Source organism: Oncorhynchus clarkii, chromosome 4 (genome assembly GCF_045791955.1).
Source record: "Oncorhynchus clarkii lewisi isolate Uvic-CL-2024 chromosome 4, UVic_Ocla_1.0, whole genome shotgun sequence".
Taxonomy (NCBI): Eukaryota; Metazoa; Chordata; class Actinopteri; order Salmoniformes; family Salmonidae; genus Oncorhynchus; species Oncorhynchus clarkii.
The window spans coordinates 12,607,059-12,626,738 of record NC_092150.1 but is presented as its reverse complement, the minus strand read 5'-3'; the positions used below and the strand labels follow the sequence as shown (position 1 = coordinate 12,626,738).

General features: G+C 42.0%; 1 protein-coding gene across 2 annotated transcripts in view; it reads right to left on the bottom strand.

The window, feature by feature from the left end:
• LOC139407568 (chemokine-like protein TAFA-5) overlaps nucleotides 1-19,680 on the bottom strand; it is a 118,892-nt gene that overhangs the window by 31,340 nt on the left and 67,872 nt on the right. For both annotated transcript variants that reach the window (XM_071151393.1, XM_071151394.1), the window contains exon 2: nucleotides 3,813-3,962. In XM_071151393.1, the coding sequence (XP_071007494.1) occupies nucleotides 3,813-3,962 (150 nt within the window). The remainder of the gene's footprint in view (nucleotides 1-3,812; nucleotides 3,963-19,680) is intronic.

Genomic DNA, 19,680 nt, shown 5'->3' with positions numbered 1-19,680 from the left:
TTCATAGTTTTGATGTCTTCACAATAATTATACAATGTAGAAAATAATTTAAAAAAATTAAAATTATGATAATGGCCTTTTAGTGTAAGTGCTGTTTGAAAAGACCACCTGAAATTTTAGCTTGTTTTGGTGGGATAGAGCCTGGCAACATCCCCAGGTTAAGTTAATAGATAACAAAGAGAGTTTCAAATATCTCTGCCAAAAGCAGCTAGTTTTCAGGTTACATATCCCTGCCATTAGGCTCATCCAATTAGTCCCCTCACTCAGACCACTCCCAGACAGTCCTAGCTACATTTTTGCTTGAGAAATTGTGATTTGCTAAGAAGCTATTTTTGTTTATTTTTTACCATTTTAATTGAAAACATTCATATAACAGTAGTTTAATTGTTACACAAATTATTTGATAGTGAAATAAAAATGGCTGCATTGGACCTTGAACGGATTACATTAATTGGAAACGAAAATGTAATCCTAAACCATTTTTCCATTTATAAATAGGTAGGGTATGGCTACATTGCCATTGTTGATTTGCCGTGGAAAACAAAGAAATGTAATATTTTATTTAAATTCGACAGAATGGTTGCCAAATAGATAAGTCGTCATTAGACTGCTCAATTAAAAGGATTAAATTGTTCCGATGATAATACCCACCAGAGTGCGAAATATTCATGAAAATGTTGGCAGCAATCAGGATTAAGAGTAAACCCCGACATCCGCTTTAGGGAGAGGTAAATTGATGGCCTATAACGGATGCAATTGAGATCAGCTGAGCTGGTGATTGATGGTTTAATGACAGATCAGATAGCGATAATCTGGGGGGCCATGGATGGTTGCAATTGGCCTGCAGGGTTTGTATCTGTACATAATGTGGTCCACATAATGCCCCCGACATTTGAGATTGTAATATTTAGACAAATTCATATGAAAGGTTGTCTGATTTGAATTGTACTTGTATGGAGACAAATGACCAAATAATTGAATTTGATATTACAGGTTTCCTGTCATCATTTTCCAAAATCTGTGTCAAAAGAGGTGTTAAAAGATGGCAAATAGTTTTTAAAACACTTTTTGAATAGGTGGCTCAGCTCTGTCTCAGAATCAAAGCTAATGTTCCTAAAATGTGTCATTGTTATGCTAATGTTCATGTCAAGTTGTAGCCTTACAGGCAAATTAGACTTCTTTCCTCATATTACTCTACCTTTCAAGTCAACAATGCTCTTTTTTATTTTTATTTTCTTTCTTGCTTTACAAAAATATAATTCCCTCCTGAGTTACAATTGTTTGAGAGACTGTAGAGAAACGTTGCAGTCATATTTTGAACCTCTCATCTTTCCAGCTGAGCTTTTTGGTCAGTTGCAATTACTCTTCTTCCAAATGTAACTTTTAATGTCCATAATGTTCATAACAACATGACATGGATCAAAAGGGATCGCAATTATGTACTGTAGGTAGAACATAAAATGATCATGAAAAGCAGCAAACTACTCCGAATGGCTTGTATCCAATATCAAATGATACTGCAATGCAACAAAAGTCACTGGAATACACTGTTCTCCGTGTACTGTCTGGGGTCACAATTACAGTCCGTCTAAACCTTCCCTTCAGCGACTGCCCTTGGACAGGTTGATGATTCTTGATGCTTTCAGTACGATCTGAGAGGAAGAGGCGAAGCGAGAGGGTTCACTCACGTCAATATCTGTCCCTGCGTGAATACAGTGATAAGCAGACTGATAAGCAGACCGATAAGCAGACCGATAAGCAGTCCGCCTGCCTCCGCCTTTGGGACAACGACTCCCATTGTTAGGGAAGAGACAAGACCATCTCGTCATTATACAGTATCTCTCGTATGATGCTCTACATCACTAGCAGAAAAACACCATTGAAACATGTTGAAAAGGCAGCAACTTTTTAGGTGGATGTTTTTTTTGGCCACTAGGCCTTTTGAAAGGCAGTAAAGAATATAATCTTAAATTGAGAAACTACATCTAACGTACCTCCTTTGTTCTCTCGAAGACACCGGCGATCAATTGAAACGAGTAAACAGCAAAGCCACAGCACACAAATCTGCCCCTACAGTGACCTTTTGTCCACATTTAAAGGTCTCAGGTGTAACTTATTTTATAATCACAATCGGAAAGAGTAATGGGTCTCCAGTTAAGATGAACTGTACCGTGCCCCGTAAGTCATCCCCCTGGTCTACTGGAGTGATATCATTACATCCAGAGCAGACTTCAACAACGCCACTAATCTACCTGGTGGCAACAGTACTTCAACCCTGACAACAGAACCTTTTCATCTCTCACTCTCTCTTTAACTGAAATCAATACCAGGCACCCTGTCACTTCAGGGAGATGTTGAAAGGGGACCGGATAGCATGAAATAGCAGAGAAGCGAAGTCTTTATAAACAACAATGGCTACAACCTCCTGCTTTTTGTTGATTCTGTTGAAGTCTCTATTTCCTATGAACTAATACGCTGAAGGAATGTTTCACACAATATTTCCTTGAGAGTCATTTGCGACGGCAAATGGCAGCTGTTCCTTGTGTGATTAGAAAAAGGCCTTGAGGGTCTTTGAAAGAGATCAAAGTCACAGGTGAAATCATTACATGGTAACATTTCCACAAAGGCAGAGGCAATCTAAACTCTTATTGTGCCTTTGTAAATATAATCAAACTCCTTATGAGCAAAAGACAACACCACATGGAGGATTACTGATTTAGTTGACTTTTGAGATATTTTTGCCCACATCCTTGCAGTTTGGCTGGAGCAGAGGGCTTAAGATGTGATGGATATATGGATTATCCTGTTAGAAATGTGACCTCTGTGGAACAAAGGAATGGGGATAGAGGACAAAATCATTTGGAGCACGTGGTACTGCAGCTTGGGGACCTTGAGAACTGAGGGGAAGATTAAAAATGATTGAAATCTCATTCGTTTTTTTCAGTCTGATGGAATAAACCCTGCTCTATGGTTCATTCCCCAATGTTTATTTCTGGAACAAACAACAAAAGAAAATGAGTGGCTGAGCTAAGATGCGACCTGACATAAATACCAAGCCTGCAAAGATACGGCATGCTCTAGGTAAGTAAAGGTCACTGAAGTTGTATGCCGACATATTTTTAAGAGCAACGACAACCACCAGACACCTCAGGTGTTAAACTTGTCATTAGGATGTTGTGTATGCGTTTCACTTAGGTAGAGAGGTATCATAGCAACAACAGCTACAGGAAGAGTGTCAAAGGCAAGTTGTCAACAGTAAAGCTGGAAAAACAGGTCACAGCGATCAGCAGCTTCTCAAAATGCCAAAACAAAGTTGAGGGTGCCTAAAATAGTCGCTTTGGTGCTAGGCAACATTATAGAAAGGGTACACATTTCTGTCACAACTAGTGCAAAATGCCAATTTCAGCCTTTATAAGTTAAGAACTTTTTGAGGGCTTTTGTCAAATCATCTTTGTAAGTATCGCACAAATGGAGAGAAGGTATTTTAACTTGACAGAACGTCCAATGGAATCCCCACAGAGAGAGACAATTCTCTGTGCAGCCAGTAGCTGCTTTCCAATCCTCCCCAGATGGCAACCAGGTCAAGAACAGCAGGTGATGAAATGCAATGCAACATTCCATTCCCATACGAGATGCCTAAACCACCTCAGAGACAACAGAGTAATCCACAACATCAGAAATGGTCCTGGGGATACATAGGAGGTGGTGGCCCAAAGAGGCCCTCAAGGGGAGCTTTCTAAGCCCCTCTCAATCCCTATGCTTGGGGGGGCTCTCTCTGAAAGTGAAAGATGGAGGTGGATCTTGGCTCTTACCGTCTACACAAGCCGGTCTGGCTCTCGTGGTGCCGGCAATCTGTCCCTTCTTGCAGGCACACCTCGCCGTCTGTCGTGCTATGGTCCGCCGCGGCTGACTGCTGTCCCGGTCCAGAGTGACAATCTCACACGTACCTGCTGCCAACTGACCTGAAGATAGGAAGAGGAAATTATGTCGGACAGATAACAAGTGGAAGTGAAGGCATGGCAGAATTATCATATGGAGGGAGATACTGTACTTCCAGTGCTTAGACACATTGAGGTGAAAGGTCCCATTAAATGGATACATTTAGCAAAATTAGAACATTGACCAATCAATCATTCACCACCAATCATAACCAATCACAAAGGACCAGTGTCCTTCCTCATGGCCATTCCCCTCACATCCTATAGGCTAACATCATCTCTGACACAGTGGAGACTGCTTAGTGGAGGACGGCTCATAATAATGATGGAACGGAGTCAATGGAATGGCATCAAAACATGTGTTTGATGTATTTGATACAATTCCACATATTCCGCTCCAGCCATTACCAGGAGCCCGTCCTTCCCAATTAAGGTGCCTCTTGTGCTCTGACACCATCACACGTGATAAAATGGTCTCTAGAGGTTTCCTTAGAAATCCACTTTCACTAGTCATATTTCAGTGTTCATTTCCCTTCCTCAGTGCATGGATGAGGTGGGACAGTGGTTTGGTTGGACACCAGAGTTGTTGATGTATCTAAGTTCTGGGACCTTTTGACCTAGCTCCTGATTGGAGATTAACCTGTGTGATTGGACTGGCCCTGGGGTCTTCTCCATAGGGATTCAGTGGGCTCTCAGAGTCAGCGGTTGTAATTTGCAAGCAGCGTGGTGTGGTGATTTAATCTGGCCCCAAGTCACAGTGTAGAGGTTCTGGGGAGTTAATTAAGTTTACTGCAGGGACACATCCAGAGTAATGGTGGGCTGTCGGATAGTGATTCAGAGAGAAATGTTCCAGCCTCTCAGAGGGTTCCCAGTTAAAATGGAGATGGAGAAAAGCACAACACATCTGTTCTCTGGTATAACCGGAGCAGATAGCCTAGCAGTTAAGAATGTTGCGCCAGTAACTGGAAGGTCGCTGGTTTGAATCCCAGAGCTCACTAGGGGAAAAATCTGTCAATGTGTCCTTAAGCAAGGCACTTAACCCTAATTGTGCCTGTAAGTTGCTCTAGGTAAGTGCATCTACTAAAATGTTTGAGAGTAATATTACAGTTAGGATAAATACTGGGATATTAATACTTTGGAATTGGACCTCCTGCCCTCCATCCAATTATTTTGCTAGTAATGCAGGTCACACACTTTTTGATAAGGCACGACAGTTCTGAAAAAAATTACACTTGATTTGTGCCACATTCATTATAGATCAGTTACTTTGTAGCTGCATTACATTTAGATTAAAATAACTGAACATGCAGATTCACTGGCATTTAGACTAAGACTCCGTCAGTACAGTAACTACAGCATTGAAGAAATCATTGTCATATGTTTTACTGTATACACAACAGTGCACTGTCAATGCACAACCATTGGGCCATTTCAGCTATATCCATAGGCCCGGGGAAACAGGGAAGGTTACAATCCAATCCCACGTTGTTACATACTGTTGGACATGAGGAACAATCACCTGTGCTCCACATGTACCCCATATTCCCCCCCCAAAATATTCATTTTATTTCACCAGGTAAGCCAGTTGAGAACAAGTTCTCATTTACAACTGCGACCTGGCCAAGATAAAGCAAAGCAGTGTGACTGTAACGATCGTCATAGGTGGAAGAAGGAGAGGACCAAGGTGCAGCGTGGTACGTGTTCATGATCTTTTAATTATACTGAACACTAGAACAAAAATAACAAAAACGGAAAAAACGAAACAGTCCTGTCTGGTACAGAGACAGAAAACAACTACCCACAACTCAAGGGCAAAACCAGGCTGCCTAAGTATGGTTCTCAATCAGAGACAACGATTGACAGCTGCCTCTGATTGGGAACCATACCAGGCCAAACACATAAAAATACAAACATAGAACAAAACATAGAATGCCCAACCCAACTCACACCCTGACCAACCTAAAATAGAGACATAAAAAAAGGAACTAAGGTCAGGACGTGACAGTGACACAAACAACAACACATAGTTACACATGGAATAAACAAACATACAGTCAACACAATAGAAAAGTCTATACACAGTGTGTGCAAATGAAGTAAGATTAGGGAAGTAAGGCGATAATTAAGCCGTAGCAATTTCGCAAATAACCACTGGAGTGATAGATGCATGTGCAAGTGGAGATACTGGGGTGCAAAGGAGAGGAAAATAAATATATATAAATACAATAAATAACAATATGGGGATGAGGTAGTAGGATGGGCTATTTACAGGTGGGCTGTGTACAGGTGCAATGACCTGTGAGATGCTCTGATAGCTGATGCTTAAAGCTAGTGAGGGAGATATGAGTCTCCAGCTTCAGTGATTTTTGCAATTAGTTCCAGTCACTGGCAGCGAAGAACTGGAAGGAAAGGCGGTCAAAGGAGGAATTGGCTTTGGGGTGAGCAATGAAAAATACCTGCTGGAGCGCGTGCTACGGGTGGGTGCTGCTATGGTGACCATTGAGCTGAGATAAGGCGGGGCTTTACCTAGCAAGGACTTATAGATGACCTGGAGCCAGTGGGTTTGGCGACGAATATGAAGCGAGGGCCAGCCAACGAGAGCATACAGGTGGGTAGTATACGGTGGGTAGTGGGTAGTATACAGGGCTTTGGTGACGAAACAGATGGCACTGTGATAGACTGCATCCAATTTGCTGAGTAGAGTGTTGGAGGATATTTTGTCAATTACATTGCCAAAGTCAAGGATCGGTAGGATAGTTAGCTTTATGAGGGTATGTTTGGCAGCATGAGTGAAGGATGCTTTGTTGCGAAATAGGAAGCCGATTCTAGATTTAATTTGGGATTGGAGATGCTTAATCTGGATTCTGGAAGGAGAGTTTACAGTCTAACCAGACACCTAGGTATTCGTAGTTGTCCACATATTCACATATCCAGTCAGGACCGTCCAGGGTAGTGATGCTAGGCGGGCGGGCAGGTGTGGGCAGCGATCTGTTGAAGAGCATTTAGTTTTACTTGCATTTAAGAGCTGTTGGAGGCCACAGAAGGAGTGTTGTATGGCATTGAAGCTCGTCTGGAGGTTAGTCAACACAGTGTCCAAATAAGGGCCACAAGTATACAGAATGGTGTCGTCTGCAGAGAGGTGGATCAGAGAATCACCAGCAGCAAGAGCAAAAATGTTGATGTATACAGAGAAAAGAGTCGGCCCGAGAATTGAACCCTGTGGCACCGCCATAGAGACTGTCAGAGGTCCAAACAACAAGCCCTCCGAATTGACACACTGAACTCTGTCTGCACCCATGACCAGCTCTGATACCAGATTGCATAGCGGAGAAGGTACGGTGGGATTCGAAATGGTCGGTGATCTGTTTGTTAACTTGGCTTTCGAAGACCTTAGAAAGGCAGGGTAGGATAGATATACAGTGCCTTGCGAAAGTATTCGGCCCCCTTGAACTTTGCGACCTTTTGCCACATTTCAGGCTTCAAACATAAAGATATAAAACTGTTTTTTTTTTGTGAAGAATCAACAACAAGTGGGACACAATCATGAAGTGGAACGACATTTATTGGATATTTCAAACTTTTTTAACAAATCAAAAACTGAAAAATTGGGCGTGCAAAATTATTCAGCCCCTTTACTTTCAGTGCAGCAAACTCTCTCCAGAAGTTCAGTGAGGATCTCTGAATGATCCAATGTTGACCTAAATGACTAATGATGATAAATACAATCCACCTGTGTGTAATCAAGTCTCTGTATAAATGCACCTGCACTGTGATAGTCTCAGAGGTCCGTTAAAAGCGCAGAGAGCATCATGAAGAACAAGGAACACACCAGGCAGGTCCGAGATACTGTTGTGAAGAAGTTTAAAACCGTATTTGGATACAAAAAGATTTCCCAAGCTTTAAACATCCCAAGGAGCACTGTGCAAGCGATAATATTGAAATGGAAGGAGTATCAGACCACTGCAAATCTACCAAGACCTGGCCGTCCCTCTAAACTTTCAGCTCATACAAGGAGAAGACTGATCAGAGATGCAGCCAAGAGGCCCATGATCACTCTGGATGAACTGCAGAGATCTACAGCTGAGGTGGGAGACTCTGTCCATATGACAACAATCAGTTGTATATTGCACAAATCTGGCCTTTATGGAAGAGTGGCAAGAAGAAAGCCATTTCTTAAAGATATCCATAAAAAGTGTTGTTTAAAGTTTGCCACAAGCCACCTGGGAGACACACCAAACGTGGAAGAAGGTGCTCTGGTCAGATGAAACCAAAATTGAACTTTTTGGCAACAATGCAAAACGTTATGTTTGGCGTAAAAGCAACACAGCTGAACACACCATCCCCACTGTCAAACATGGTGGTGGCAGCATCATGGTTTGGGCCTGCTTTTCTTCAGCAGGGACAGGGAAGATGGTTAAAATTGATGGGAAGATGGATGGAGCCAAATACAGGACCATTCTGGAAGAAAACCTGATGGAGTCTGCAAAAGACCTGAGACTGGGACGGAGATTTGTCTTCCAACAAGACAATGATCCAAAACATAAAGCAAAATCTACAATGGAATGGTTCAAAAATAAACATATCCAGGTGTTAGAATGGCCAAGTCAAAGTCCAGACCTGAATCCAATCGAGAATCTGTGGAAAGAACTGAAAACTGCTGTTCACAAATGCTCTCCATCCAACCTCACTGAGCTCGAGCTGTTTGGCAAGGAGGAATGGGAAAAAATGTCAGTCTCTCGATGTGCAAAACTGATAGAGACATACCCCAAGCGACTTACAGCTGTAATCGCAGCAAAAGGTGGCGCTACAAAGTATTAACTTAAGGGGGCTGAATAATTTTGCACGCCCAATTTTTCAGTTTTTGATTTGTTATAAAAGTTTGAAATATCCAATAAATGTTGTTCCACTTCATGATTGTGTCCCACTTGTTGTTGATTCTTCACAAACAAATACAGTTTTATATCTTTATGTTTGAAGCCTGAAATGTGGCAAAAGGTCGCAAAGTTCAAGGGGGCCGAATACTTTCGCAAAGCACTGTAGGTTTGTAACAGTTTGGGTCTAGAGTGTCTCCCCCTTTGAAGAGGGGGATGACCGTGGCAGCTTTCCAATCTTTGGGGATCTCAGACGATACAAAAGAGAGGTTGAACAGGCTAGTAATAGTGGTTGCAACAATTGCGGCGGATGATTTTAGAATCGAGAGTCCAGATTGTCTAGTCCAGCTGATTTGTAGGAGTCCAGATTTTGCAGCTCTTTCAGAACATCAGCTATCTGGATTTGGGTGAAGGAGAAACGGGGAGGCATGGGCAACTTGCTGTAGGGGGTGCAGCGCTGTTGACCAGGCAGATCTGTTGACCGGGGTAGAGGTATCCAGTTGGAAAGCAAGGCCAGCCATAGAAAAATGCTTTTTAAAATTCTTGACAATCGTAGATTTATCGGTGGTGACAGTGTTTCCTAGCCTCAGTGCAGTGGGCAACTGGCAGCAGGTGCTCTTATTCTCAATGGACTTTACAGTGTCCCAGAAATGTTTGGAGTTTGTGCTACAGGATGCACATTTCTGTTTGAAAAAGATAGCCTTTGCTTTCCTAACTGCCTGTGTTGGTTCCTAACTTCCCTGAAAAGTTGCATATCGTGGGGGTTATTCTATGCTAGTAGTAATGCACATGATGTTTTTGTGCTGGTCAATGGCAGTCAGGTCTGGAATGAACCAAGGGCTATATCTGTTCCTGGTTCAATTTTTTTTTGAATGGGGCATGCTTATTTAAAAACCTCTTAAGTCTACCCCTTCCTTTTTCGAACATTCTGTTAAAAATCGCGCAACTTTTCAGCGTCCTGCTACTCATGCCAGGAATATAGTATATGCATATGATTAGTATGTGTGGATAGAAAACACTCTGAAGTTTCTAAAACTGGTTAAATCACGGCTGTGACTATAACAGATCGTGTTTCATCGAAAAACGCAAGAAAAACTGCTCTCTGAAAGCTAAAAATAATTTCCATGCGTCACTTTCATGGGTTGTTAAAAGGGCACAAAATTAATGGATTAATGGATCTGTATGCAATTCCTACAGATTCCACACGATGTCGCCATTGTCGTCATTTTCCAGGGAGTTTTTTCTTGGTAAATCCAACTAACTGGATTCAATTTCTTCCGGTCTCCACCAGGATGTTTTGAATGTGCACAATGGCATCCATTGTTTCGAAGAATATACATCGCCCTGTAATAATTTTGATAGATTATAAAGGTTTACTAATACCTAAAGTTGGATTACAAAAGTATTTCGAAGTGTTTTGTGAAAGTTTATCGTCGACTTTTTTAATTTAAAAAAATGACGCAGCGTTTAAAAACAATGTTTTTTTCTGAATGACACAGCTTCCATAGAAAGCTATTTTGGGTATATATGGACCGATTTAAACGAAAAAAAGACCCAATAGTGATGTTTATGGGGCATATAGGAGTGCCAAGAAAGAAGCTTGTCAAAGGTAATGAATGTTTTATATTTTATTTCTGCGTTTTGTGTAGCGCCGGATAAGCTAAATCTTTGTTTACGTCGCATTCAGGCATTTTGAGGTGTTGCATGCTATCAGATAATAGCTTCTCATGCTTTCGCCGAAAAGCATTTAAAAAATCTGACTTGTTGGCTAGGTTCACAACGAGTGTAGCTTTATTTCAATTTCCTGCATGTGCATTTTGATGAACGTTTGAGTTTTAACGAGTACATTTAGCATTTAGCGTAGTGCATTTGCATTTCCAGGTGTCTACTTGAGACATCTGCGTCTCAAGTAGGAGCAAGAAGTTAAGATGGTAAGGAAAGCACTTTTAAAGAATAACCAGGCATCTTCTACTGATGTAATGAGGTCAATATCTTTCCAGGATACCTGGGCCAGGTCGATTAGAAATGAAGTGTTTTAGGGAGCTTTTGACTGTGATGAGGGGTGGTCGTTTGACCCATTACGGACGCAGGCAATGAGGCAGTGATCGAGGGCAGGTTGGTCAGGATGATATCTATGAGGGTGCCTGATTTTACAGATTTGGGGTTGTACCTGGTAGGTTTCATGATAATTTGGGTGAGATTGAGGGCATCTAGCTTAGATTGTAGGACGGCCGGGGTGTTAAGCATATCCCAGTTTAGGTCACCTAACAGTACAAACTCTGAAGATAAATTGGGGGCAATTCATTCACATATGGTGTCCAGGGCGCAGCTGGGGGCTTAGGGGGGTCTGTAAAAAGCGGCAACAGTGAGAGACTTATTTCTGGAATGATGGATTTTTAAAAGTAGAAGCGCGAACTGTTTGGGCACAGACCTGGATAGCATGACAGAACTCTGCAGGCTAACTCCACCCCCTTTGGCAGTTCTATCATGGCGGAAAATGTTATAGTTGGGATGAACATTTCAGAATTTTGGTGGCCTTCCTAAGCCAGAATTCAGACACGGCTAGGACATCAGGGTTGGTAGAGTGTGCTAAAGCAGTGAAGAAAAAAAAACTTAACATGCATGAAACCAAGTTTTTTGCAGTTACAGAAGTCAACAAACGATAGCACCTGGGGAATAGGAGTGGAACTCGGGGCTACAGGGCCTGGGTTAACCTCTACATCACCAGAGGAACAGAGGAGGAGTAGGATAAGGGTACAGCTAAAGACTGGTCGTCTAGTGGGAGAGGTTTCGTCTCTGGAGTTATCAATTAACATAGGTGAGGTCTCCGCATGTGTGTGGGGTGGGACGGAAGAGCTATCTAAGGCAATTTGAGCGGGACTGAGGGCTCTACAGTGAAATAAAGCAATAAAAACTAGCCAAGACAGCAGTAGACAAGGCATAGTGACATTATTGAGAGGCATAAAGCAATCACAGGTGTTGATCAGGAGAGCTAAGACAACAATGGGTAAATGGCGAAGAAAGGGCAGAATGGGTCAGTTAGATACATACAGGACCTGCGTTCGAGGCTGGGGCCGACAGGTAACACTGAAACAGTGCAGGGGGCACCAGCTGTGTAGCCTAGTGATCATAGGGTCAAAAGAGTAGCAATAGGTGAGACAGGGTGCTGTACGGTATTCACTACTACACTGGGCGAGCAGGGGACACAGCATTCAGAAAAAGTTAACAGGCCTGGGCTAGTAGATGATTCTGCGGTGATATCGTAACAGAATAGCCTGATGAGATCACATCGGGCGATCACGTCGGCAGTCCAGTTGTGATGTATCGGCGGGGCTCCGTGTCGACGATAAAGGGTCCAGGCCAATTGGCAAAGGAGGTAATTGTAGCCCTAGAATTAGTTGGTATATGGGCCTCGCTTGAGAGTAGCTGGTGCTTGCTTCGGGACAGAGGCGTTAGCTAACAGTAGCCATTCGTTTGCAGCTAGCTAGGAGTAATGATCCAGCGTAATGATCCAGAGCGGCAGGAATCCGGTGATATGATAGAGAGACGCAGTGCGATACGCTCTGGGTTGAAATCACGCTGTGCAGACTTGCAGGTGATTGTCCAAGCTAAGGCTGGCTGAAGCCGGGGGGGAAAGGCAGCTAGCCGTGGCTAACAAAGACTAGTAGCTAGTTAGCTGGCTAGCTGCTGATAGAAATTCCAGTTATAAGGAATCAAAATAGCAGATCCGTACCACAATGGGTGAGGCGGGTTGCAGGAAAGTATATTTAGTTCTTAGATAGAAGTGAGATTAAGATAGACGTTTTTTTTTTTTTGTATATATCTGACAAGTAAAGTATGAACGTTAACTCATTAGAATGGTCCGTGCTACCCGGCATCCTTGGGATGTCCCAGCCCCCATTGAAGTTGAAATATAAAAAAGGTAAGGGTTAAGGTTAGTGTTTAGGTTATGGACGTCCCAAGGACCCCGAATAGCACTGACCACGTTAGAATTGGCCCTGCCTGTATGTAGCTTTAAGGAGAGAAAGCGAAGGTCCAAGTCTGCCGTAAATATACATTATGCTGCCATAAAATAGGCCTGTCACATTAATGATGGCTACATGAAGATGCATGTGCAGATGGGGTAAATAAACACTCCATCAAAAGCTGAAAGATGGAGACGGATTTGCAGTCTCTACTGTATAACTACATCATCGATGTGATTATTGACATCTCACTCAAGCGCTTTCAGGGATTTCTGTACATTCCCTCCCTTGCTCAGATATCATTCTCATTTGGATTGATTTGCTGACTGCAAATGAAAACTCCAAAATGGACATGGCATCTTTATTCTGCATGCTTCTCCTTTTCAAGCATGCCAAGACACAACCTTGAGCAATGAAATCAAAGATTTTCCCCAGCAGATTATTTCCTTTAGTATCACGGTACGCCTATCAAAAAAAGGGGATGGTTTGTCCTTTCGCTGTTCAAGTTGAGGTAAAGCAAACATACTTTTGTAAGCTCTCTCTTGTTAGGTCTGTGATATTCTTTGTGAGGAAAAGTTGAGTAAAATACTGCTCCCATTTTAACCCTACCTTATTCATCTGCTAAATCATAAACAACAAGAGGCCATTATCTTCTTCACATTTATATGAATAGAAAACCTTCTGGAGTGCCATATCGCATTATGGGCAGCTTAGATCTTACATGTATTTGTGAATGATCAAATCACCACATACCACATGCTTGCTATCCAGAGGCAGAACATTCTCAAAGGTGGCTATTGAAAATAAGATATGGCACACTGTGATTATGCTACAGGGAAAAGGTATGTATGTCATTTGAATCATTCCATGATTCAATCCAATACAGCTTTTTTCCAGGTGTGAAATCTCTGCTTTCCATTGTTGCTGTCTATTTTCTGTCCTGCGTCTGGACAGCTCGAATGGATGTGGGAGTGCTCACCTCAACAAACAATGTTAAACACAAAAAACATGTATTTTGTCATGGCATACAGAAGGTCAAAGCCAGTCACAAGTTCAATGTTAAATAATGCTGCATTCACTACTGCCTATGTCCACAATGGTGCATAATTTCAGTAACATGTGGTACATACCGTACATCAATCATATGAATCACAAAACTGAACAGATAAACTTCCTGTTAGTGTTCATCCAAAATACTTCCCCCATCTATGTTTGCCTCATCAACCATTGTTCCGAGCTATCCTGAATCTGTGCCACGTCCTTACCAATTGAAGTTGAAATGTAAAATGGTTAAGGTAAGGAATAAGGTTCGGTAAGGGCTATGGTTAAGGTAAGGAATAAGGTTAGGTAAGGGCTATGGTTAATGGTTAAGGTAAGGAATAAGATTAGGTAAGAGCTATGGTTAAGGTAAGGAATAAGGTTAGGTAAGGGCTATGGTTAAGGTAAGGAATAAGGTTAGGGCTATGGTTAAGGTAAGGAATAAGGTTAGGTAAGGGCTATGGTTAAGTTAAGGAATAAGGTTAGGTAAGGGCTATGGTTAAGGTAAGGAATAAGGTTAGGTAAGGGCTATGGTTAAGGTAAGGAATAAGGTTAGGTAAGGGCTATGGTTAAGGTAAGGAATAAGGTTAGGGCTATGGTTAAGTTAAAGAATAAGGTTAGGTAAGGGCTATGGTTAAGGTAAGGAATAAGGTTAGGTAAGGGCTATGGTTAAGGTAAGGAATAAGGTTAGGTAAGGGCTATGGTTAAGGTAAAGGTATGAGTTAAGGTTAGGGTAGGGACGTCCCAAGGATCCGGATAGCACTGACCATCAACTATTCTGCTGAATTCAAGGCAGAGTTTATTACTTGTCACAATTCAACCCGTCATAATTCAGCCTACAAAGGCAAAGAAATAATACACCTCTGTCAGAACTGCCAAAGTAAACCTTTCTGTGGATGAGCCTTGCTGCAACTGTTCTCATCAGAAAACTGAAACTTTCAATCCAATCTATCTCGGCAGATGAGTTGCTTGAGCACTTCAGTGATTATTGGAAGATTTTCAAGAGATGATTTGATTCTTTCTCTACTCCCTTTCACCACATCCAAATAACTCTCAAAGTTATTTCAATGTTCACTCTCTTCCAATGTTACTTCATTAATGACTTTGCAGCCTTTTGACATAAAACATTTCTAAATGCCCATGTATGTACGTCTTGGTACGCTACCATTGTTCAGAAATTGTGTAGGTGGGTGTGTAGCTAACCTAATTTTAATTAAATATCAAGTACATTTTCCATTAGAACCAAGGTGGATTGTTGTACTGCATGACCTTAGATATTTATCTTTCGTCATAGGAAAATCTGCCATTTTTCCATAGTATCTGCAGTAATTATTTTCTGGTTTGGCCTTGTATTATGTTTCCTTGTCAAGAAACAGCTAGAAAAACCATTAAAGAAAGAAGATGAAGAACAGTAAGTGAACCCTCATGTTTACCCATGGTGCTGTGTTTTAATGGAATGTATTCAAAACCCCTGCGAGATCAGCTTTTACTCCACAGGGTCTAAATACTATATTTTCCCACCACATTACATACTTCCCCATTCCCTTCCATGAGAAACGAGAAATGTTGTTGGCTTTTTTTCAACCACTTTATTTGGATGCTGGGGAACCCTGAGGGCTATACGATATACTGCACGTAGCTAGATGTACCCAGGCGTTTTTTAATTAGCTAGTTTCAGTTAGTTTCACATTCCAGCTCAGGTTTCATCTGTACTACGATGGTGGATATTGCTCGTCCGTCTGCCGCCAACTCTAACAGGCTAATAACTGATCGTGCATGTCACACACGGCCACTCGAATTCCGAACTCGTCAGTGAGACAATGCTGAAACATCAATCCATGAGCGAGTCAGTGCCACATTAACATGTTTGCCAAAATCAGCATGAAATTAAAGTTATCTTGCGAATTCAGCAGGCTATGATGTGAAATAGGCTTTTAATAGTGCCGTCTTTCTCTTACTACGTATTGTTAATGCCATCTTTGATGTGCTTTACTGTGCTTATCAATGAACACAACACCTTTTTCCCCACCCCTATCGATGAAATATTTTTAGAACGTTTTACTCTATGTGAACTTTTAAATATTCCTTGTAATTAAAAAATAAGTAATGTGATATGCATTTTAATGTCTTTAAAATATATATACAGTGCCTTGCGAAAGTATTCGGCCCCCTTGAACTTTGCGACCTTTTGCCACATTTCAGGCTTCAAACATAAAGATATAAAACTATACGACATTTATTGGATATTTCAAACTTTTTTAACAAATCAAAAACTGAAAAATTGGGCGTGCAAAATTATTCAGCCCCCTTAAGTTAATACTTTGTAGCGCCACCTTTTAATGCGATTACAGCTGTAAGTCACTTGGGGTATGTCTCTATCAGTTTTGCACATCGAGAGACTGAATTTTTTTCCCATTCCTCCTTGCAAAACAGCTCAAGCTCAGTGAGGTTGGATGGAGAGCATTTGTGAACAGCAGTTTTCAGTTCTTTCCACAGATTCTCGATTGGATTCAGGTCTGGACTTTGACTTGGCCATTCTAACACCTGGATATGTTTATTTTTGAACCATTCCATTGTAGATTTTGCTTTATGTTTTGGATCATTGTCTTGTTGGAAGACAAATCTCCGTCCCAGTCTCAGGTCTTTTGCAGACTCCATCAGGTTTTCTTCCAGAATGGTCCTGTATTTGGCTCCATCCATCTTCCCATCAATTTTAACCATCTTCCCTGTCCCTGCTGAAGAAAAGCAGCCCCAAACCATGATGCTGCCACCACCATGTTTGACAGTGGGGATGGTGTGTTCAGGGTGATGAGCTGTGTTGCTTTTACGCCAAACATAACGTTTTGCATTGTTGCCAAAAAGTTCAATTTTGGTTTCATCTGACCAGAGCACCTTCTTCCACATGTTTGGTGTGTCTCCCAGGTGGCTTGTGGCATACTTTAAACAACACTTTTTATGGATATCTTTAAGAAATGGCTTTCTTCTTGCCACTCTTCCATAAAGGCCAGATTTGTGCAATATACGACTGATTGTTGTCCTATGGACAGAGTCTCCCACCTCAGCTGTAGATCTCTGCAGTTCATCCAGAGTGATCATGGGCCTCTTGGCTGCATCTCTGATCAGTCTTCTCCTTGTATGAGCTGAAAGTTTAGAGGGACGGCCAGGTCTTGGTAGATTTGCAGTGGTCTGATACTCCTTCCATTTCAATATTATCGCTTGCACAGTGCTCCTTGGGGTGTTTAAAGCTTGGGAAATATTTTTGTATCCAAATCCGGCTTTAAACTTCTTCACAACAGTATCTCGGACCTGCCTGGTGTGTTCCTTGTTCTTCATGATGCTCTCTGCGCTTTTAACGGACCTCTGAGACTATCACAGTGCAGGTGCATTTATACGGAGACTTGATTACACACAGGTGGATTGTATTTATCATCATTAGTCATTTAGGTCAACATTGGATCATTCAGAGATCCTCACTGAACTTCTGGAGAGAGTTTGCTGCACTGAAAGTAAAGGGGCTGAATAATTTTGCACGCCCAATTTTTCAGTTTTTGATTTGTTAAAAAAGTTTGAAATATCCAATAAATGTCTTTCCACTTCATGATTGTGTCCCACTTGTTGTTGATTCTTCACAAAATAATAGTTTTATATCTTTATGTTTGAAGCCTGAAATGTGGCAAAAGCTCGCAAAGTTCAAGGGGGCCGAATACTTTCGCAAGGCACTGTATATACAGTTGAAGTCGAAAGTTTACATACACTTAGGTTGGAGTCATTAAAACTTGTTTTTTTTTATGCGATTTTTTTTTACCCCTTTTTCTACCCAATTTCGTGGTATCCAACTGTTAGTAGCTACTATCTTGTCTCATCGCTACAACTCCCGTACGGGCTCGGAAGAGACGAAGGTTGAAAGTCATGCGTCCTCCGATGCACAACCCAACCAAGCCGCACTGCTTCTTAACACAGCGCGCATCAAACCCGGAAGCCAGCCGCACCAATGTGTCGGAGGAAACACTGTGCACCTGGCAACCTTGGTTAGCGTGCACTGCGCCCGGCCCACCACAAGAGTCGCTGGTGCGCGATGAGACAAGGATATCCCTACCGGCCAATCCCTCCCTAACCCGGACGACGCTGTGTTCTGTTTCCAAAGTAATTCGCCCCACGGACCTCCCGGTCGCAGCCGGTTACAACAGAGCCTGGGCGCGAACCCAGAGTCTCTGGTGGCACAGCTGCCGCTGCAGTACAGCGCCCTTAATCACTGCGCCACCCGGGAGGCCGTAAAACTCGTTTTTCAACCACTCCACAAATGTCTTGTTAACAAACTATAGTTTTGGCAAGTCGTTTAGGACATATACTTTGTGCATGACACAAGTAATTTTGTGCATGACACAAGCCTGAAGGTACCACGTTCATCTGCACAAACAATAATACGCAAGTATAAACACCATGAGACCACGCAGCCGTCAGGAAGGAGATGCGTTCTGTCTCCTAGAGATGAACGTACATTGGTGCTAAAAGTGCAAATCAATCCCAGAACAACAGCAAAGGAGCTTGTGAAGATGCTGGAGGAAACAGGTACAAATATATCCACAGTAAAACGAGTCCTATATCGACATAACCTGAAAGCCCACTCAACAAGAAAGAATCCACTGCTCCAAAACCGCCATAAAAAAGCCAGACTATGGTTTACAACCGCACATAGTGACAAAGATCAACATTTTTGGAGAAATGTCCACTGGTCTGATGAAACAAAAATAGAACTGTTTGGCCATAATGACCATCGTTATGTTTGGAGGAAACAGGGGGAGGCTTGCAAGCCGAAGAACACCATCCCAAACGTGAAGTACGGGGGTGGCGACATAATGTTGTGGGGTTGCTTTGCTGCAGGAGGGACTGGTGCACTTCACAAAATAGATGTCATCATGAGAGCGTAAAATTATGTGGATATATTGAAGCAACATCTCAAGACATCAGTCAGGAAGATAAAGCTTGGTCGCAAATGGGTCTTCCAAATGGACAATGACCCCAAGCACACTTCCAAAGTTGTGGCTTAAGGACAACAATGTCAAAGTTTTGGAGTGGCCATCAGGAAGCCCTGACCTCAATCCTATAGAAAATGTGTGGGCAGAACTGAAAAAGCGTGTGCTAGCAAGGAGGCTTACAAACCTGACTCAGTTACACCAGCTCTGTCAAGAGGAATGGGCCAAAATTCACAAAACTTATTGTGTGAAGCTTGTTGAAGGCTATCCGAAACGTTTGACCCAAGTTAAACAATTTAAAGGTAATGCTACCAAATACTAATTGAGTGTATGTAAACTTCTGACCCACTGGGAATGTGGTGAAATTAAAAAAAGCTGAAATAAATAATTCTCTCTACTATTATTCTGACATTTCACATTCTTAAAATGAAGTGGTGATCCTAACTGACCTAAGACAGGGAATTTGTACTAGGATTAAATGTCAGGAAATGGGAAAAACAAAGTTTAAATGTACTTGGCTGAGGTGTATGTAAACTTCCGACTTCAACTGTGTAAACACATTTGCAAGAGGGAGGGAATCTGATTTAATTGGTCCTCAACTTGCGGCTCAGACACTCCATTTAGGATGAATTGTGTCAATTCTGAGTTAGCCTGCCCCAGAACAGGATAGTTCTGAAGCATTTGTTGTCATAGAAATTAATCTGACTAAAAGATGAACCACTTGTGTGGTACCAGTTATCCCGACTTGAACTCAGAGTTGACCAAAGTTACCTCGCTAACTCCTTAAACCAGATACACAGTATACCCTTCTGGTCTCTCTGGAGAGAAACTGCCATTTGTCTGTCGTCCTTTCCTGCATATAGGCCATAATTGTTAGGGCCTGGTAGATATTGGA